Source organism: Empidonax traillii, unplaced genomic scaffold (assembly GCF_003031625.1).
Source record: "Empidonax traillii isolate 1590-97213 ecotype Southwest subspecies unplaced genomic scaffold, ASM303162v1 scaffold834:size519909, whole genome shotgun sequence".
NCBI classification, from domain to species: Eukaryota; Metazoa; Chordata; class Aves; order Passeriformes; family Tyrannidae; genus Empidonax; species Empidonax traillii.
The window spans coordinates 372,413-395,222 of record NW_020956027.1 but is presented as its reverse complement, the minus strand read 5'-3'; the positions used below and the strand labels follow the sequence as shown (position 1 = coordinate 395,222).

The following is a 22,810-nucleotide window of genomic DNA, read 5'->3' as shown; positions in this document are numbered from 1 at the left end:
TCTGTGGCTTGCTGTCATTGTCTCTGCAGCAATGGAGGATATTTAGAAGAGCAGCACAGAGGAAGTAGGATCTATTGTTTGCATTGATCTGTTTTATAGTTTTTCTAACTAGACAGATCTATTTTCTCTCAGCTAGCTGACCTCTTGGAGAACATCGAGCTTAAATTCATAAAACCATGATTTGAAATGCATAAAAAAGAAATGTAAGGTCCACCATAACTTGGGAATTAACCCTACACACTCATCCCATATTTTTGCTTTAATCAATCAGTCAAATCTGAGCTCTGGAAAACTGTGAGGAGAAGTGAACTCCTGAATTAATTTCATTTTTTGAAAACACAGCTCTCTGTTTTCTCACCCAAAGTGTTTATGTCATTACTTCTACAGCCTGTTGGATTGCTCCAATGTTTTAGGGTAGTCAGATTTAAGGTCAGTATTTAAATCTTGGGAATGCACAGTGAGTGAATATGATAAAACACAAATATAAGAAATGCAACTTTATAATCTATTATATGTATTCATCCATAAATTTTTGGTAGAATTCACAATTCAAGCCTTGGAAAAAAATAACAGGTAACAGCGTCAGTAAGTAGAGACAAGTGTTTTCTATTTCTCCTACAACTAATATTTCAGGCATATGTGAGTTAAGCTTCACTCCCCTGGGATCAGTTACTATCTCCTTTAAAAATGGGATCAGACATTCCTTTGTGCAGGTTGGAAGAATGCAAAGAAAAGTCACATCAGTCCAGTATTCCTGTTCAGTGGCTTCATGCTAAGAGGCTTCATATATCTATTAGATAGAAGATAGTTCCTTTGCAAGTGCATTCCTCCTCTGCAGCTTTGCCGGTGTTTTTACATGTCATTAATTTCTTCATTTTCAGCCTTGCTCTGGGTGCCCTTAACTGCTAGAGTCAATAGCTTGCTGGATTAATAGTATGCCATGGGAAAGATTCATTTTTATTAAATATCCATGGACTGGATTCAAAGGATTGTTTACATGTGCTGGCCTAAAACTTTGATTAAGTGTGCCTCTTGCATTTTTGGAGTATTGTAAATGAAATATAAAAGTTAAATTTACAATCAAAACAAAAATTCAAGCATTTCTCTATACACTTTCCATACATTAGAGCAAAAAGACATAATAAACATTGATAACATTTTTTGTATTTCTATTGCAGTTGTGCTTCTTTAGTCAAAATGTAAGAAAGTGTATTTCTAAATTTGTTTCATAACTGTGCATAATTCTACCAGAATAATACTGTGAGTTTACATGGCAAGTGTTTTTGTTTGCTAACTGTACTTCTTTCAGAAGAAGAGATTTGCTTTTACAGATACAATGCCTACGCATAATCACTACTGAAGTCAGTAGAAAACGTGAGTAGGTGAGAATCTTCTCACCAGCTCTAAAATAGATCAAAACAATCTACTTGTAATCATTACATTTAGCCTTTCTGTTTGTTAAAAACTGTTTGGAATTTATACTATCTCACCAGATTTTTTTTAACACTTTACCAAAATAAAAAAGACATGTTTTTTTTTTAAATACATCACTAGAGGCTCATTTTATAGATAATTTGGACAAAAAATGTAGCAAAAGTTCAAGTTTTCCATTGTATAGAATACAGTACCTAATAATACAATATACTGTATATCTTAAAAAGCATCTGAGAATAGGACACAATGCGTGAGATCCTAAGTGATTTTAGAGATTAGTTGTAAGGAGAAAATGAGTTAGTAAAGGTGTCCTCACATCTATCATCCTTTATCTTGCGTAGTAAATAACCTTTGATATTAAGAATTAGACTGGCAGTAGTCTGAACACATAAGGATCTAGAAAGAGTGGTGTTCAGAATATAAAGTAATCATACAGTTGCCTCAAGTGTGTATGAGGTACCAAATTATTTATAGAACCTTTTTTTCTGGCTTATAGCCCACATTGAAAGATAAATAACAGAATCTCTGTCAAGTATGTATAGAGTGATTTTCATGAGGAACCTTGTAAACATTTGGATTTTAGTATCTCTTCTAACAGGTTAAAATCAGACGTGCATATTTCCAATGGGGTTTTTTTATGAAAGGTATTTTTTCCTAAATGAATTCATGGACTAGCTGGGCAAAATTAGGTTAACAATCAGGAAACAGGCTACATATTCAGTCTATAAAAAGATTTTTAAATTCAAAAATACTTATCTCTAGCTAACAAAGTCCCTGAGCTGTAAGTTACTGAAGACTGGCTCAGTATATATACCTTGAAAATGCCACTGTGGCCTTGTCCTGCTCTCTTTTAATTCTGTTGACAATATTTTGAATTGTCTGTGTTCAAGATGTCACAGCATATATGTACTCAATATGGAAGTGCACCAGCCCAGAATATTTTTCTGGATGAACGGTTATCTGCAAATATGCTTTACATTTCAGTGGCACAGTATAAGGGAGAAGTCATCTTAAACCTGCTGGTATGAAATGTGAATCATTCTTATATAACTTTTTATTTTCACATGGAGGGCAGTGAATGTTACAGTGTAAAACCTACCAGTCTCTTTTTGACTTTTCTAACAATCCTTTGAAAATCAACACTTCTCAACTATGCAGTGTTGATTTTTTAAAAAGCAATTTAAAAAGCTTATGTTGCTTGAGAATCAGGAGTCCATTTTTCTCTGCCTCAGTTAAGTTTTACAGCTGCCACCGCAGTTATAGGTGGAAAGAGAAAAGAGTGGTATTTGCACTATGCTGTGAGCTTTCTCAAGATCACAGACTGTAACTGTGAAACAACAGTAAGCAAATGGAATCAACGGGCACTCTCATGTCTGATCAAAACTTAAGGGGAAAAAAAAAACCAAACAAACATTTAAAATACCTCACTATGTCCTGCACTCTTTAATCTCGCTATTCTCTTAGCATTACCATCTCCTTTATTTCAACCTCAGTCTATAAACTTCAGGCCATTTTATGTGCATTCTATAGGTTACAGATGATCATTTCTTTTGCTCATTGTCATCAGTCATTAGATCACAAATCTAACTGATCCAGAAGTAAAACCTTCCTTATGCCACCAGTGGCATGTACTTCTTACCTTTCCATTTGTTTTGCTCTGCTGTAGGTGAGACTCTGAAGCTTGCTTCATTTTGCTATATCAACCTCTCTGCTGCTATAGTTGTGCATTAGCTTAATGTGCTATGCTGTTGTATTACAATGTAAAAAGTCTCTTGTCTCTTCTGTCTTTGTCACTGCAAGCTGCTAATCTGAATGAAGTGGAAAAAGGTCAGTTGTCTTTTAAACCTATTTTCACTTACTTTGGTTTCTCACTTTCCTTTCCTTAAAGGTGCATGGATTTCAGTTCTTACCAATGATCAAATAAATTGTGTATAAACATAATTTAGAAAGCTCACTGCAAATGCTCAAATTAGGCACTTGGCTCTTGCTGTGAATACATGTCAAAAGAATACTGTTAAAGATGTAGATTGCTGTGCAGGAGTACTTTAATACTACATTAATTGTCTTTTTTCAAATGTATTAAAAATTTGTGCAGCCACTGATAGGACTAACAAAAAAGTTTACATTATGACCTTCTGAAATATTTATTTTCCTCACCTTAAAGGCATCCCTTGGTTCCATTCTAATGTATTCTCTGTTTTATAGTGCTGTTTCTCTTTAATTGATTAATTAGATTTTGGTACTAGAAAGTATGCTGGAATATAAAATGTCGATTTCCTTGGTCATCATTTCTGTGGTCTTTTTTTACTGTAAATAACTAAAGAATTTGAAACTACCTTATTAATCTGAGGCTGTGGTAGAAGAAAAGTGATCTGGAGAGATTTATCCCTCTAACTTTGAGTGTTTCTGATTTTTGATTTTTTTTTTTTTTTTTTTAATTTTTCCCTAGCACCTATCCCACTAACAGAGATCACACAGAATCACAGAATATGCTGAGTTGGAAGGGACCCACAAGGATCACTGAGTCCAACTCTTAACCCTGCATGGGACCATCCCCAAGAGTCACACCATGTGCCTGAGGGTATCATCCACACACTTTTTGAACTCTGTCAGGCTTGGTGCTGTGGTACTTGGCACTTCCCTGGGGAGCCTGTTCCAATGCCCATCCACCCTCTGGGTGAAAAATCTTTTTCTAATATCCAACCTAAACCTCCCCTGACACAACATCAGGCCATTCCCTCAACTGTTTTCTGTGCAATCTCATCATTTAAGCAATCTGAGAGCTAACATAATGAATGAAAACATATTTATGAAGTTGCATATTTAGTTTTAAAAGCATATGAATCATTTTGTACTGTATTTAGCATTAATTTAATTTTATAAATATATTTTTAAGTCTAGAAAGCAATATAATAGTTCACTGGTATTAAAAATATGTTCATTATCCATGAAATAACATGTTGAGCATGGCTGCAGTTATACCATCTATGCTGGTTAATTTAGACATCCAATGAATAGTTCTTAAAACTTAAACTCAGAGCCTAAATTTTGTCTGTAACTGATGCAGAATAAAAGACATTTACAGAAAGTGACTCCAACCACGAGCTTTCCATGCTTAAAGCTGCTGCCTTCGATTTAGACATATGACTGTATTTGCATTTTATTATTATCTGGACAGCAATAGTAGCCTCCTATTTTCCTTGTGTATTACAGAAGTGTGAATTATATTAAAATTACTGATTATAGAAAGAACAAAATCCTCACAAACAAATTATCAAACACCCAGGGGATGTGAACTAAGTTCAGCTCCAAAATTAAACAGATATTTACATAATACATACTTTTATTAGCTTACCAGCTGAACATGAAATTCATTGATAGTCTATAAGGTGCTTGGAGGATCAGTCAGTTTTTTCATGCCAGGCTTGTGATGGTAATAGGAAAATAAAGGATGATTTTAAGAAATTATCTCAGTTTAGGCAAGCTTTAGACACAGCCTTCTTGCCACTGCAATAAAGGAGTAACATTACTACTTTCAATTCACATGGTAGTCAAATGAGTACCTTCCTAAAATTTAAGCATGCAAGTAATCACAATCAAATCACGTCATGTCAAACTTGATAAAAAGTTTAATTATTTCGTCAAATTGGGATCATAATCCTCATTCTTGTAAGAACTACACATTACAGCTTCGTTGAATAAAATAATACCTTTGCTATTCTTGCTTTTCATCACTTGTAAAACTTTCTATTTCATCTACCTTAAAATACTTCAAATGACTATTCTATATTAAAAGCTCAAGTTTGAAAGTAATTTTATTGTCTTTTCATAAAGGGGAAATATACATGATATCCTTGGCAAGCTGAGCTACCTGCTACTAGTTTGATCACTGCTCATTCTAGTCTATGATCCATCCTTGTTTACTGGTCTTAAAGCTTACCTGCCTCAAAGTTGCTATTTCTTTGTTGTCACCAAACTGCATATATAAAACAACTAGAAATGTTAAGCTAAATAGGCTCCATCTTACACTGAGATCCACAAGCATGGGGGATGGCTGTAAAGATTTACACAATGGTGAAAGATAGGAACAGTCCAGCAATTTGATTCTAAAATTAAATTAAAAAAAAAAAAAATCAGTTTTATGGTTATAAACCACATCCTACCGAGACTGTAAAGTTTTGGTAATTTTAAGCAACTTTGTCGCTCATATAGATACGTCTCTCATAGATATTTTTATTTGTCTTTTCTGAATAATCAGCTCAAGAACCTAAATAATTTACATTGTACATCAAACTCAAGACACTGTAAAATTGCGAAAATATTCTGTATATAGTTTGTTAAATGACACCAACCACTTCTGTGCTCTATTGGCTATTTGAGTCAGAAGTAATTAGAGACCTCCAGTCAAAGAGTCAGACAGTAATACCTAATTGATATAACATAAACACTACAGAAGCTGACTCAGTATATCACAATCAAGCTTCAAAGGTGGAATGGATGTAGAAGTACACATATAAAATCCTTCTATTCTGGCAATTACACCAGTAAATCTGTGAAAGATAGTTGTTATTTTGACTTTGGAACAGCGCATAAGTCTTCTAGCCAAAACCTGACTTTTTATAATTAAATCTGACCATTGCTGCTTTTGCATTCTGTCTTTAGCTTTTGTTCTACTATCATACTCACCTTTGCTAATGATTTAAGGGTGATTTTAAACTTGTTTCTTCATAAGCTTGACTCTAATTAGCAATGCACTATTATATTCAGAAGCCCATGTCCATTTTTGTTAGAGCCCTCCTCTTGATTCAGAACTGTAAGTCCTTTTTCACCTCATTGCCTTGTTACTCATTATTTGTTGTACCTTGTGTCTGTATATTAGAAAATCCAAAGTTAAGGGTCTGTTCAGCCTTAGAAAAGAAGGCTTGGGAGACCCTATCACCCTGTTCCAGTATTTAAAAGGATGGCAACAAGGAAGATGGAGACTGTTTTCTTTACAAGGAGTCACATGGAAAAGGGAAGGGGTAATGGGTACAAGTCACTCTTGAGGAGATTCCAATTAGACACAAGAGGGAAATTTTTCATAATGAGAACACAGCCATTGAAATAATCTCCCCAGGGAAGTGGTGGATTCTGCAACATTAGACACTTTAAGATTCAGCTGGACAGAGTGCTGGGCCATCTTGTCTGGACTGTGCTTTTGCCAAGAAATGATCCTTGAAGTTCCTTTCAACGTGGTATTCTATGATCAGGGGTTTTTTGTGACTTATAATCTTGTCAAGTCATAAGAGTGAATTAATACACACAGAGGAAACAAAAATTGACCTGTGAATCTAGCAAACTTAGCTCTTTGGTTAGCTAGTCAAGGACTGCATACAATTCATCATTAGTAGTTAATAGTGTCATCTGGCTGTAAGTCTGCATCGTACTCCATATCAAACTGCAAAATCTCAGTAAATATTTGTCTTGAGCTTGGAGGGTTGTGTTCATTTGGACTGTGTCGACCACAAAGAGTTTCACTGGTTTCAATGCTACCCCATACCAGACTCCAGACTCCCTAGATTAATTAAGAATGATGTCTTACAAAAAGAATTATTGCTGGTTCTAATTAAGCTTTGGAAGCTTTTCACAGGATTTTTGACACTTTATCCACTGCTTATTTTTAAACAAACGAGTTTGTTGTTTATTTTCCTACATATAGAAATGTTCCCATCTTTCAAAAACTTAATTACTTAGCCAAGCTCTTACAGAAGCCTCAGTTCCAATATTTTTAGACGAATAAAAGAATGTCCTCACACATTGATGTCAAGATTCCTTGAATTGAGACATTTGTTTCACAATATTTTCTTATTATTTTGAAGGATGTTCTTTAGAAATTGTATTATGTTTCCCAAATCAGAGAACTCTCTCAGATTTCCTTCCAGTACAGTCAAGGAACCTAACTTAGTAAATCTGATATTTCCTTCAATGAGTGTTTCAGTTTCATCATTATCATTTCATTTTAAAGAAATTAATTTCTCCCTTTCACCTTGTCTCAGTTAAATTCTGAATAACACATGATTTTTTCAGTACACTGAAGGAGATGTTTCTTTACCAGGAAACTATGTTCTTCAGTGGTTCAGATTCCATGACACATATTTTACTTAACTTTTTTATTAACATTTTCAGAAACAGTTTTATTTTGGTCATGGGAATGCTCCATTCAGAATACAGATCTATTAGCAATTTTTAATATTACCATTTATTAATATTATCTATTAGCACTGCAAGACCTTACACTCCTGTTATTTTGGTTTGTTCTTCTGGTGTTTATATCTTCATTCAGAAATGGTATATCTGATGTACGTAGTTGGATTCCACCCTTAATTTTTTGTGGTTTCTTTTTTTTTGACTCTGCGTACAAGTCTGCCATGAATGCTACTTTTTTTTATAATTAAAGTTTGTACTTTAAGTAAAGCTAACTTTTATGTTCATAGGGGTATTTACATGATTCTTTTGCTACATGGCCATGATGTATACCATGCTCTTTCCTTGGTTCCTGTTTCCTATTTCCTAACAGACTGTTTAACTGAAACTCCAGTGATGTGATTCTGACTTATTCCACAGTGCATACAATTTGCAAATGCAAGGGGAAATTTTCCTTCTTTTTATGCTGTCACAGAACAAAAAGTCCCACTTTTGTGTGCTTTTCTGCAGAGTACTCACTTTGAAGTCTGACCATAATGCCAGAAATACATGGTGATGTTTGCAAACTGTTTGGCTGCAGTATGCCTGGTAGTATAACGTTGATCTTAGGATTTAAAGTGTACATTTTTCAAAACTATAAACCTGTTTAAAACCTAAATTTCCAGTCCTTATGTAGGATTCACAGCTCTGAGTGGGAAATTAAGACTTTACGAGTGCCCCTGGGCACCCCACATGAGATCACTTAGCTTTCAGTGTAGTTCTTAAGATATTAGGGCCATCAACCTATGAATACTAAAGTGGACAGTACTCTAATTAAGAAATCCTCTATTTTATAAGTACCTGGGGGAGGATTTACAAAAACAGAGAGACTTTGACATTACCCAATAAAGCTGTTTGCCATGTAAGAAATATCAGAAATCTGTGCAATGATAACTCATGGCCCAATTAGTATCCTCTAACAAAATCAGTTCAGTAAAGTTGACAGCAATGGTGAGAATGGTTGCTCCTATTATGCCAGTCCTCAATATTCTTTTCCTAGGTACTTTGGGGTTTTTTTCACTGAGCTTTAACTGTGAATGTATAAGAGACAGCAAGCCTCCAGCCCTGCTTGGAAGACAGACTCATTGTGTCTCTTTCAGATGTTCTCTGATATTCTGTTAGAATTAATAATCTTGGGAATGTTTAGAGGTGTTTTTGTCCAAGTCTTGTAAGTACTGTACAGCCATATTTTTATTATTTGTAATTGGGGTGTCATATATTTTTCAGTTCTGCATGTAATTTAATATAGAATATATGCCATAATAAGATGTTTGTGTAGGTGCATATATATATGCATATATAAACACATATATGTAGGCACACACATACATTTCTAAACCATAGGAATGTGCACAAACCAGGTTAAAAGAACAGTAATTTTTGCTTATTCTACTCCCATGATCCTTAAAATCTGAATTCTCTGTTCCCATGTTTATATTTCACTCTTAAGCACTGCTGGCCTTTAAACAGATTTTAGCTATTACAAGATCTGCAAGTTGACTAAACGCTAGGTGAAGAATTACTACCTCTTATGTATGTATTTGTTTGAACAAGCCCCTTTGAAACAAGAAAGGGATCTGGGCTTTGTTTGATATATCATGGGATGCAAAGAATCCCTGGTATTTCAGCATTCTTTGTGCACTGACCTAGTCATAACAGTTGCACATTTCCAGACTAATAATTCTATTGAGAGCCTGAAGAGGCTTTGAGGATAGAATTGTAATCCTTTGTATTAGTCATTCTCATGTCCTGTGTTTGATCTGTATTCAGTTTCCTGCATATATTGACTAAGTCACATTGTTACTGACAGTTTTCCTGAGGCTGTTTAGTGGCCTGTGCCTGAAGGCCATTTGCTTGTGTCAACTCAAATCTTTATTTGGTTTGTAGGGAAAATGCACGACTTGCATGTTGGGAATGTGCTATTAATTTATTTTATTTTACTTTTAGATCTTTATGTAGAACCACTCTGGATCTTTTTGATGGCTGCAAAGTACTTGTCTACCTGGATTTTGGCTTGCCCTCTCATTTTTTGAGATGTAGAGGTCCCACACCTTATCACACTTAGCATACGTGTTTAAAATGTGTTTTTTCCAGCATAACTGTCTTTTCTCCTGATTCAAAGACAGTTTTGCCTTTTTCTCTATCCTTGCTTTAATATAGACTGTTCCTCAACTCTTTTAAGTTTTTATTTATTTGTCCAGCAAGCCACTGCTGCTCAACTAAGTAAAACTGAGGGATACCAAATATTGTGCCTCTGTGAAGGAAAGCTCAGTTTAAGCAGTGAGAGTATCTGCTCATCCACTGCTTTCTTCTGCCCTTTTCTTTCTCATTATGGTGTACTCTTTGCTAGCTAGCTCATGTTTTATTACTGGACAAAAGGACAAGGGACAACCCTACTTCTTCCATAGTTTTAGAGTCTGGTGAACCCATCAATCCCTGAATTCAGCAGGCACAGTGTTTATACCTGTTTATTATGCGTATATTCTTCATATGGATGCTGAAAAAAGTATATATATCTTACAAACCAGTGATAAACTTTTCAAAGGCACTATCCATGCTATTGTCTGATTAGTTAGTCAGGGAACAAGACATTGTTGATCTGTTTACAAACCTGTAAGGGTTTTCTTGTCATAAAGTAGCAAATAAAATAATTTTTAACCATATTAAAATATTTTATAGGTTATACAGCCCATGTTGAAAATTAGAGCCCCTGCTTCCATCAGCAGGAAAGGGTAGACATTTGACATAGATATTTCTTCTTTTCTTTTCACAGAACAGATTATAGATAATTATGGTACATTAACAAATGCAAACAGTGGAGAGTCATATTTAAGGAAAAGTAGAAAACAAGTTTTCATTTTGGGATAATTGGAATTGTATTGACATGCAGTGATACTAACAGGTTTTTTTCAGGTAATAGATTACTTATAGTGATAGTGCAAATCTGGGTATTTCTGTATGTAATGTGCTTAGAAATAAGTAAGAGAAAAGCATATTGTTGATGGCTTTTTTGTTCTAGCAAGAAGACTTTCAATCACGTTTTACTGTACAGCAGAGCTAGATAAATATTGTAAATAAAAAATATTTTTTTAATAAAATTATCATTTGTATTCATGGATAGATGATTGCTAATGAAATTTATATATTTTATAAATGAGTTATCAGATATTATTAGTTATTGTTTTCGTATCTGCATTGTTATTTATTTATTAATATTTCTTATAAAGGTATTTATTACTATATCAAGAAGTATGCATATTTCAATGTGTGTAAAAGAAGTTGGAGCCATTTCTTTTAAAATAGAAACTGCTATTTTTAGGTCACTGTGATGTTTTCACTGAATTGACAACATACATTATGTTTCAGGTGAACTGTGTGAGGAGAAACTAGATTTCTGCGCTCCAAACCTGAATCCTTGCCAGCATGATTCAAAGTGTATCTTGACACCCAAAGGATACAAGTAAGTCTGAAATATTGTTAGAGTCTAACTGAATCCAAATTTATATTTTTCTATCCTGCTTAGCTTCGTTTCCTTCTGTTTTAGTGGAAGCAAGTTCTGCTCTCCTTTGGTTATTAATAAGCATTATGGTCATTATTTTCATATAGAATGACATTATTATCTTAAGTATGTTTTGCTGAATTTTGCTGATCCTTAACAGTTCTAATTCCAACCAGATTTTAAATAGGATAGTCTATATGATGGTCCTTTTAGGAGCTTGCGCTGTAGGAAAATAATTGCATTTAATTGAAGTGGAATAATTATACTGCTTTTAGAGAAGTAATTGTGAAAGAGATTATTAGGAAGGCACACTGGAAGGTATAAACTAAAGAAGTCCCCTCCCAGGAAAACTAATCTTTCATTACACCATATCCTTATCAGAATTCATTAGTATGCACAAGCTAAAGTTGTAATAGGCTTTAGGTTAATAAACACAGGAACCTAGAGCTTTCAGTTGTTCTCACAAGTACCTGTTTTATGCACAGCATGCTTTTATGCTAAAATCAGATTATTATCATTCCCGCTACTTACAAAATTACATTTATTTAAAATATGCAAAAATATAAAATATAATAAATATTCAATTGAACATGACATAAAGTTGATAGTTTCCAACTGTAAAACAGAAAACTTGTTGGATTTCTATATGATTATTTTCTTCATGTCACTTCAGTAAACCTAGTTAAGCATCTGATGCTTTACTCCTAGTTCATTAATCTTTCCTTTTCCTTCCTGAGATTTTACATAAGAAAATAGTACATGCGGTAAACTTCAAGAATGTATCTCAGTCAGCTTTTTAATCACATGCTTTATAGTCTTTTTTCACTTTTCTTATTCAGTTATGTTGCTGAATAGAAATAAGACATATTTTTTTGAAGTATGAAATTTAGAGTTACACAACTATTTTAAATTACTCTTGCAAGTTTTAGATACTCACAGAAATAACACCAAGGAAGTAATCACAAGATCTAATGAAATCAATTAAAACTATACTTATTTTGGAAAAAACAAAAAACAACAAAAAAAAAAAAAAAAAAAAAAAAAAAAAAAAAAAAAAAAAAAAAAAAAAAAAAAAAAAAAAAACCAAAAAAAAACATGTGGATGCCTAGATTTGTAATATTTTCCATTTAGTTTTCACGGAGTTGTGAGCTATATGTCTACTCATATATGTAGTAGTCTACTATACTACTCTATGAAAATTCCCTGAAGAAATGACACTAGCATTAGCAATGACAGTTGCACTTGGGAAAAACAAACAAACAAACAAAACCAACCCAACAAACAAAAAAACATTAGATATGATCTTTAGGATATGCTGTTTCTAGTTCAGTGGGGGTTCAGGAAGGGAAAATTATGTTTTGAGACTTCTGTTAGTTCACTCACCATGGAGCTATTTGTAGTATGGAACTTCAAGGGAAAGAAAATTATGCACAACCTCCAAACCGTGTAAATGGACCATTGGTCCATTCAGAGCTGTTCAGCTGACAAAGAAAATAACCATTAGTACAATGCAAGCCTTGGGTTATTTGTCTTGGGTTCACTTACTAAGCATATTGATTATGCTTAGTGTTTGCAGCCACGTACAACATCCTGTTACATTCTGCATTGCTCAGAAATACTGTCAAAATTATACATGAGGGCTCTCTAGATTTAAACCACAATTCTTCAATATAATGACAGGTGTGTAAATATGTTTAACCAGCAAACCTCTATTCATTACATATGTAGATTCCCCATATACTAATGTGATTAAGCTACACAGTCATTACACACAAAGTCACAGTAATGTCTTTTTTTTTTCTTGAGCTTTAAAAAATTCAGTAGTTCCTTAACTTTGTCATAAGCATAGTGTATCATTAAAAGACACTGTGCTATCCAGTTTGATTTCCTGTTTTGCAGATGTGATTGCACACCCGGATATGTTGGTGAACATTGTGATATTGACTTTGATGACTGCCAGGACAACAAATGTAAAAATGGAGCTCAGTGTACTGATGCAGTTAATGGATATACATGTATTTGCCCAGAAGGATACAGGTGAGAAGGATCTGAAGACAGTAGAAACATGTATGTCATATGCCAAAGTTGGGGTTTTTCTTGGAAATACTGATTTTCTTTCTTTTTTTTTTTCTGTTTCCACTTAGTGGCTTGTTTTGCGAGTTTTCACCACCAATGGTTCTACCTCGCACCAGCCCTTGTGATAATTATGAGTGTCAAAATGGAGCCCAGTGTATCATAAAAGAAAGTGAACCAATCTGTCAGTGTTTATCAGGCTACCAGGGTGAGAAATGTGAAAAGTTGATTAGTATAAACTTCATCAACAAAGAATCCTATCTGCAAATCCCTTCAGCTAAGATACGCCCCCAAACCAATATTACTCTACAGGTAAGTTTGCTTGAGTTGTAGATTTTCTCTTCTGGAAAAGAGAGTAAATGACTCTCCATTAAGTAGAAGAGTACCCAAAGTTGTCAATGGCTCACTTAAAGAGCTTTTCACAGTTTGAGCTAAAAATCTACAACAGTCAATGCAATAACTTTATATTCATAGTGAAGTAGATGCGCTTTTCGATAGGAAGAGAAAGAATTTTGTCAGGTTGTCCTTCAAGAGGGAATTTTATAGTGAAGTAACATACTATGGCAGTTAATTCAGAGATTCTTTTAATACAGCATTTTGATTTAATATTTATTTTAAATTGTTCTTTCTAAATGTTTCTTTCTTTTAACTAGATTGCCACGGATGAAGACAGTGGGATCCTGCTCTACAAAGGCGATAAAGATCATATAGCAGTAGAGCTGTACCGGGGTAGAGTGAGGGTCAGTTATGACACAGGATCATATCCAGCCTCTGCTATTTACAGGTGAACCTGGATGAAAGAAATTTCTAACTGAAACAAAAGCTGTATTAATTCCTTATATCAAAGTCACATTTTTTAACAGATGTTTAAAAGAAGCTTATGCAAATGAATGTGCTGTTAGACGGTCAAAATCTCTTGCCAAAAGAGGTGATTTGGCTTGGCAAAATAACTCTAATTCAGATACGTCAGAAAGATAATATATTATTTGATGTATTAAAACTGAGAAGATTTAGCTTCCAGCAGAGTATTTATACATTTGTGTCAAGCTCCCATGTAGAAGTGGAATTTTGTAACTGACAAATGATTTCCTAGTGTACCAGGCAAAATAAAGAACTCTACTTCTTGAGCAGAAATTAAATGGAGGCTTCTCTTCTGTGTTAGGCAGTCCTATAATGTGGGACTTTTCCCTGGCAAGTGAAGAGAACACTAAAAACTTGATTCTGATAAAAGGCAGTACCCTTGGAAAAGAAATGAGTTTGGCTTCCAAAGTCATTAAGAGACAGAATCCACAGCTGCTTCGGCAGCATGATTTTTCAAGGCATTTTTAAGTCAAAATTTTCCAGCTCTCTGAAAAATTTCCACCTGAATTTATGGAGAGGTATTATATAACTTCACAAGAATTTGCAGACAGACATTGCAAGAGTGAGCAAAGAGACAACAGACATCACTACTTAGCACTGACTGCTCTCTTTTTGCTAAAAATACCTTCAAAAGTAAAGGGGAAGTGTTAAATCAGTTTTCCATAAGTCTTATTTTTGCTGCTTTTACACTTTTAGGGTTATAAAATCATATCTAGTGTATCTAGTGTGTAATTACTTTCTAGCGTTTGTAACAGCTGACACTGTTCTGCATTCTATTACAGACATTTCACTAAAAATAAATGATTTCTAGAAATGATTGCACTCATATGGCAATATAAAATCAAAAGTTCAAGTTTATATAGCAAGGAAACAATGCTAAACTTTGTTAGGTAATAACACTAAGGGAGCTGTGGTTTTAGTGGATTACTAAAAGCATTCCCCAGGAAAAAAAAAATCATGCCTATAAAATACAACATAAAGTTGCTTAGAAAAAACATAGTCTTCTCCAATAAACATCTTAAGGTTGCTTTTATTTTTTGATGCAATATGTATTTCATAAGGTCTCCTTAAAATTCCATTAAATTACTACTATGTAAAATAATACTTTTTTTTTTTTTTTTTACATCTGTCTGAGAATATGAAGCAACAGGAATCAGGGTCATATGTAGTTTTGGTTCTCATTTGTTTAATCTATTGAGAATACTTCTTCCCAGTCAGAACATATACTGTCTTCTCATAAATTTAATGCTTTCTCTGGCATTACTAGAATATATAAATACTAGTAATTCACACTTGCCCCTTTTAATTTTCTAGAGAATGATTGGAAAACATTACTCACACAGGTAAATTAAACACCATAAACATGGGGATTAATAACAAAGTAACCAATTAACAAGCAGTCCCACTTAGGTTATTGTTACAAAACAATTAGAAGAATCTCCCCTGCATAGCTGATCATCTCCTTTGAATTATGTGACAAATGAAGAATGCAGGTGCAGTGCAGAAAGGGATGGTAAATGTAGTGAGGTGTTACAGTGTGACACAGTTGTTTTTAGTGAAGCAGATACACACTTGAAGTATTGTTGTTGTTTTATTGTTAACCTCCATTTTGTTTCGAATAATTGGGATGCTGAGCTTCTGAGATATTTGAAAACTTTCATGTAATGGTCCAACTGTAATGAAGCCTTGTGCCCTTACAGAAAGGCTGAGGGGATACCTTATCTCTCTTTGCAACTATTTGAAAGGAGATTGTAGCCAGGTCTGAGTCAGTCTCTTCTCCCAAGCAATAAGCAATAGGATGAGAGGAAACAGCCTCACGATGCACCAAGAGAGATTTAGTTTGGATATTGGGAAGAATTTCTGTGCAGAAAGGGTTGGAACAGGCTGCCCAGGGAAGTGGTGGAGTCACCATTCCTGGAGGTATTTAAAGAAGTGTAAATGTGCTGTTTAGTGACATGGTTTGGTGATGGACTTGGCAGTGCTGGCCTAATGGTTGAACTTTGTGATCTTGGAAGTCTTTTCCAACCTAAACAATTTTATATTTTCATGATTCTGTGTTGGAAGCCATATACAGCTTTCCTTATTTTTATATATGTTTGTGCATCTAGTGATCCCTGTACAAATTACATATTATTTCATATCTATTTCAGGTTCTAGAAAGGCATATGCAGTAACATAGGGTCTTTTACACATTATATTCTAATCCCTTCATCATTTCCAGTTCTACCTTCCTAGAATCTCTGTGATATTTCCTGCCCTTTTTAAGGTCTTTAGCTTCTTTTCATCCATTTATTGCATATTGTCTTTCTGTTCCTTTTTTACCTGTTAAAGCTGTCTCCTGGCATGTTTCCAGTCTTTCCTTCAGTCCCTCCCTTTGGTTTCCTTCATCCCTTCCTTCCCTTTATTTTTTAATAAGCCAACTAGATCTGATCATCTGCTCCAAAAACTGCTCACAGACATAATCTACATTAACATATTCATTTGCTTTCCCTCTTCTCTATTTTGTCTTTCTCAGCCTCCTCCTTGACTCAATTTCCAATACTGTTTTCCTCACAATCCACTACTATCCATTACTTTTGCTTGCATTATTCAAACTATTTCTTTGCAGTCCTACCTCTTTCTCTTCCTTCTCAGTCAGCCTAGTTTTTGCTGCTTCTGAATGAAAACCACACAGTTTTGTTCTCTGCTGCTATAACCTTGATGTAGCTAAGGCAATTCCTGCTCTTTGAATGGGTTGGCAGGCTCATATCCAGCAAGTACTACTGCAGTCCAGAAGTACAGCTGGAGAGAAGGTGCTAATCATCAGTGTGCTGAAATACAGCCAGCATGGACCAAGAATTTGGGGATCTGGCCCTGCAGTATGTGCAGAATTACATGTTTTCAAGATCTTAACACCTTGTCTCAGTGCATTTTCAAAAAGATGACAAATGGATAGACATGGTGCCATCCCACTGCCAAAAGTCATAACCTGCAAAGCAGGGTTAATAGAACTATAAGAGGTAGGAATATGTTCCCTTTACTTTATGAAACTATTGGGTCTGTTTAGAGGACTAAAAATAAGCTTCCTGCACAATTCAGTATGGAAAATTTTAGAAGAAACAGTTGAAGTTTACCAAAATTATAAGTAACTAAAATAATATTGTGAAGTATTGTCATAGGTTAACCCTGGTAGGCAACTGAATTCCACACAGCCACTCACTCACCTCCCCGTCTAACACCCCCACTTGGACAGGGGAAGAGAAAAGAAAGAGTCAGAAAAATCATGGGTTTAGATAAAATACTTAGTATTATGAAGAGTATTAACTTTCCAGACAGATCCAGTATAAATGGGTGATGAATTATAGAAGAAAACAAGTTAATCACTGTTTTATCAGTGAGATATGAGTATGATGAAAGAAAATTTAAATCATAATGTTTAGGATCAATGATGGCTAAAGAACAGTTTGATAACAAGACATAATTTGCAAAGATGGAAAGTTGCTTACACTGAGAAGGACTGAAAGGAAATTAAGAAACTGAGATTTTTATCAAGAGATTTAGAGATTTCTTTAAGGAAGTGAAGATTCATGTATAGTATAGGGAAAAGAATAAGGCAAGTTGTACTCCACTGAACAATGATGAGATACCTGAAACAGAGGCAAAAAAAGCCCAACAAACAAACAAACAAAAATAAAACCAGAAAAACCAGCCAACAGAGAGATTCAAATAAAAGTTTTATAATATAAATGGCACTCAAGAAATGGTGTGTTGAAAAGGAGTCAAATGGCAGCTGTAAAGCCTACAGAGGTGCTTCCAGTAACAAAGCAAAGTTACAAAGAGATGATTTAATCATGATAAATATGAAGAATCAACAATAACATCAGTCTAGCTGTGTAAAGTGAATGAAAACTGCTTTACCAATGGGACCTGACCACAGAAAGAGCCATCATCTCTAAAGCACTCATAGTCAATCTGAGAAACAGGATGAGATGATGGCACTGTCAAGACCAATAAAGAATATTAGTTCAATGGAGATGGTTATTTGTAAAATGTTGATCCACTTGTGTTTTGTGCTATCTGGACATCATTTCTAAATGTTAAATGTTTTTTCATGAAAGAAAAAAAAACCTTTTTCATTCTGGAAACTACTTTTCATCATATATTTTTTGGAAATATGGAAATATTTCTTCCCAAATCATTATTCTTCTACAGAGTACCAGGAGCCTTAAATCAGTTTTTCTTACAGCTATTCATTAAGATCTATGCATTCAGCTCTCATTTCTCCAATGGGAAATGGGCTAGAAGTAATGTAAGGGCATTGACAGGAAATATTGCACAGATATGCCTTGTGTTTATTTCCTCTTTAATTTAAACCACCCTTACCTAGGAGGGCTCCACTCTCTGTTGTAAATTTTTACCAGTAAAACAGTTTAAACCAGAAGCTTTTAATAATCCCTCTTATCAGAGACACGTTCCCTTTACACATTATGTTTTATACATCCCTGGAATAACCCATCGCTATAAAAATGCATTTTATGTGTTCCTCTCATTCTTTAAAATAGTATTGTGTGAAAGGTTGATAAGCTGTAGAATAACAAGCTTCCTTGAAACAAAAACCTTATATTAGGGTTTCTTGCTTCCTGAAATCATGAAGTCATATCCACTGATTTCTTAGCACATTTTTTTTCCTGGACTCATTGAAATGTGTAAATAATTTAATCATGGCATCTTTATTATTGGTTTGCACAGCAAACAAACTTCTTAATGCCTTGAATTAACCTGGGTCTTTAGGAATGATGAACCCTGACCTTTCCTTTCCCCCCACAGAAACTGGCAGTCCCCCTCCTGCCAACTCCCATAAAGTGTTTATTGTGCCAGTCTCTGCTCTGTCGTATGTTTGCACTTTCACACAGAGCTGAGTTTATGTAAAGCATGCATGCTACCATGCAGACCTTTCATCCATATTGAGCAGAGGCTGTTCACATCGAGTAGGTAATGAATCGCTAAGAAGCTATTTAATGTGTCACAGCTGTAAGCAACCACGTGTGCTTCTGATCTGTTCCAGGACAAAAGCAGTTAAGTTAATTAAAACATCATTAAGGATGTTTTAAGGTAATTTGCTTGATTTTTTGCCTTGAGGTTTAGGAAGCTAATCCCTTTCAGCTATACTGCTTTCTCAGTAAGAGGACTGTGTGACTGTTTAGTCCATCTCAGGCTATCATACAATTGGCTCATTTAAATAACTTTTTTCAAAGGCTTAAGCTCACTCATTTGATGGTGGCCTGAAACAAATAAAGTCTCTCATGGGAATGGTTGTAATGTCTGGTCTCTGGACTACAGCTCATTGACATACCTTCCATGCAGCTGTATATATTCAGCTCTCATTTCTCCAGTGTAAAATGGGCATACAATTTATGCAAGTACAATGATATATTCAGTCCTAGAACTAAGTAATGATATTCTTCCTTCTCTGATGTACTTAAACCGTGTTCAAGCATAGAGTAGTTACCCTGCACTTAAATACTTCCTGTGTAGATATTGCAGCTGAAAGGCATGGGCAGCCATTTCTTACAGCTGATATAACATGAATAGGCTTGCCCTTATACAGCGTAAGCATCATGCTTGAAACATTTTCTGCTTGACACCCTTCAGGTATTCTCCTACTAGTGAGTTCATAGCTTGTTAGTAAGCAAAAGGAAATGGTATATGTAGGCAAGAAAAAAAAATATTCATATTTACTGTACTAGCCAGATGATAAACACACAGAAAAAACTGTCCCCAGTAAAGATAAGAAATTACTTTACTAGTAGTGCAGTGGAGCTGTCTGGACCAATGACGTGATTTTGTCTAGCAGGACGAAGGTTAGATGCAGTTCCATATTTCATGAAATAGTAGATTTATGTATCACTGGAGTCGACTCAGGCCATCATACTTACAAAATATGTAAACCCATACTCTGCAACATGTAGGATACACAAAGGCACACATACAAATACGATCTTGGAGTAAAATTAGGATCATACATCATCTAGTTCTACCTTCTTTGCCATGGAAAGGACAACTTCCACTAGATTAGGTTGCACAAAGCCCCATCCAACCTGATCTTGAACAAGTCCAAAAATTCTCAAGGAACGTGTCCCAGTGTTTCATATTAACCCACCCTCATATTAAATTTTTTTTATGTCACTTCTTTTACTTTATAGATTCTATCTGATCTAAGTCTACCCTCTCTTAGAGTTGCCCCTGCTCCTGTTAATACAGGCCTTGGTAAAAAATCTCTCCATCTTTTCTATAAGCCCCCTTTGAGTATTGAAAAGCTGCTGTAAAATCTCCCCAGAACCTTCTCGTCTCCAGGTTGAATGACCCCAACTGTCTCAGCTGACTTCATAGAAAAGGAGTTCCAGCCCTGTGATCAGGGTTGCAGAGGAAGGGGTGTTATATTGTATTAGCTTTTAAGCGTATATGCGTGTCTTTACTTAAAACCTAGCTTTCAGGAGAGTGCACTTCTGGAGAAGTTCTGTTCTGAAACTGTACAAACTCTCACAGGGAAAGAAGGTAAAAAACTGCTCTAACCAGACCATAATCTTTTTAATATTAATGTTTCTTTTGCAGTGTGGAAACAATTAATGATGGAAATTTCCATATTGTGGAGCTGCTAGCTATGGATCAGATTCTATCTTTATCTATTGATGGAGGAAGCCCCAAGATAATTACCAATTTGTCCAAGCAATCCACTCTGAATTTTGATTCTCCGCTGTATGTAGGAGGTAAGAGGATATTACTGCTTCTTACTAGAGGTATCATAGCTAATTTGCTCTGGTAACTTTATTAAACACATGGTAAGAGACTCATTCATTGAGATAACACCTTAAGATGAAACACAAGCAGTTAATCTCAATAGTTTCAATTTTAACAAATAGTATGTCCTCCAACTGCACCTGTTGCTTTTTTATAATTATTTTTTACCACTGTAAAATTCTGTAATTTTCTACTGTTACTTAGTATTCTATTATACTGAAGAAGAGTGCTTAGCATTGTTTAGCTACTATAAGATTTATTAATGCCTATTCAGAAAGTATAGAATGGTAGCGTCCTGTTTTGCTTATGTTTTACATTTACATTTTACTATTTCACTATACAGGTATCTGCAGGAAGTGATAGCGAGGTATAAAGCCATGAAATATAATTTATGTCTGGAGATCTTACTGCTTAGGGCTGATAGGAATTAGGTAAGAAGGGAACCAACTGGACAGCTGCCTCACAGTATGTGACAGGGCTTGTTTTTTATTTATTCATTTGTTTTAAGAAGAAAGAGCAGTTTGTTTAGGTAAAACTGGTAGAGCTAAAATATTTGAAAAATTTTTGATCATTTGCTGGCATTTACTCTGTAGAACTATGGATTCAAGCACATTGTTTTAACCAGCAGTTCCTGTTGAAATCCTAATGGACCTCTGTAATCTAAGTAAAAGTCAGAAAATTTAGCCACTGCTTTGTGCCTCCTTACTGACCTTGGTAGCAAGTTTAAGTTCTTAGCAATCAGAGATTCGGCATGGTTTTTAAATACTGCTTATCTTCTACCAATTTTCTGGTTCTACTTAGTTTAACCTTATGGTCTTATAGGAGGCATGTAAGGAGTCTCCTTCTGATCTGTTCTTTCTGTAAAAAGAATACCTATTTCCTTTTTCATTTTGTCTAATTCTTAAGAACTCTTTTTTTTTTTTGTTTGAGAATAACTTTTTAGACTTAAGCATCTTGCCTCCTTGCAAAAAAAAATTATGCTACCAGTAGTGCATTTGTGAGATGACTACTTTCTCTAGAAAAGGTGCTAGTTATCTTCCTTCTAAATACACAGAAAAGCTCAGGGTACTTGCTCAGATTTATCTCTAATGGAAAATAAAACCAGTTGCTTTTGGTCCTAATCAAGAATTGACCCTTTCTCCTACAAAACTAGTATAACAAGTGCCTCAATTGCAAGTGATGAGAAGTAACATGACTTGTCTGAAAATTCCCATTCTTCCCTTGAAACACTTCAGGTTTTTGTCAGATCTTTTCAAATTTTGTCATTACCTCCTCCCATCTAAAATGGGAAGAATTATAAGATAGAATTCAGTGTTAGCCATCACTCTATATACTAACAGAGAAAAGAATTAATGTTATCAGTTGTATTAGCTGCCTTTAAAATTGCTTCATATCATGAATTTTCAAAGGAAGATTGCTCTGTGGAAGCACATTGCATTTTTTCATGTGTATCACTTCTGTTGTTTACACAGTATCCTATGCTGCATTTTTTTGGAAGAGATGGTCCTAGATTCTAATAAGTAACTGTGTGCTTGCTTACTTGTATTGTCAACATCAGTTTGTTTAATGACTGCTGAGGCCAGTTGTACTACTTGAAAGCTGAACTTAGTGCAAAACAATGCCCCTGCCTATTACAGGCACCTTTTGATGAAATGAGGCTACACTGCCAACTATAAACATTTATTTAAGGCACATTCTTGACACTGAGATGATGATTTGTGACATATGGTTCTCTTCCTTGCTTCTTCACCTTGAAAATCTGTGCCTTCATTAGGAGAATCTTACTCATCTGCCTCATCATTTCGAAGTATCAGAAGAATAAATTTTGTGAATTCAGTGGTTTGATTCCTAAGAGCAGCAGTTTTTTAATTCTAGTGCATATTCTTTAGAGAGGTGCTGTGTTTCTTCTATTTCAATTCCTCACATTCAGGATTCAAGCAGACC

General features: G+C 34.8%; 1 protein-coding gene across 1 annotated transcript in view; it reads left to right on the top strand.

The window, feature by feature from the left end:
* The window catches only part of SLIT2 (slit guidance ligand 2), a 114,543-nt gene that overhangs the window by 79,963 nt on the left and 11,770 nt on the right, over positions 1-22,810 (top strand). The window contains exons 27-31 of the mRNA XM_027902066.1: positions 11,023-11,116; positions 13,055-13,192; positions 13,300-13,540; positions 13,882-14,012; positions 20,681-20,835. Coding sequence (XP_027757867.1) covers positions 11,023-11,116; positions 13,055-13,192; positions 13,300-13,540; positions 13,882-14,012; positions 20,681-20,835 — 759 coding nt within the window. The remainder of the gene's footprint in view (positions 1-11,022; positions 11,117-13,054; positions 13,193-13,299; positions 13,541-13,881; positions 14,013-20,680; positions 20,836-22,810) is intronic.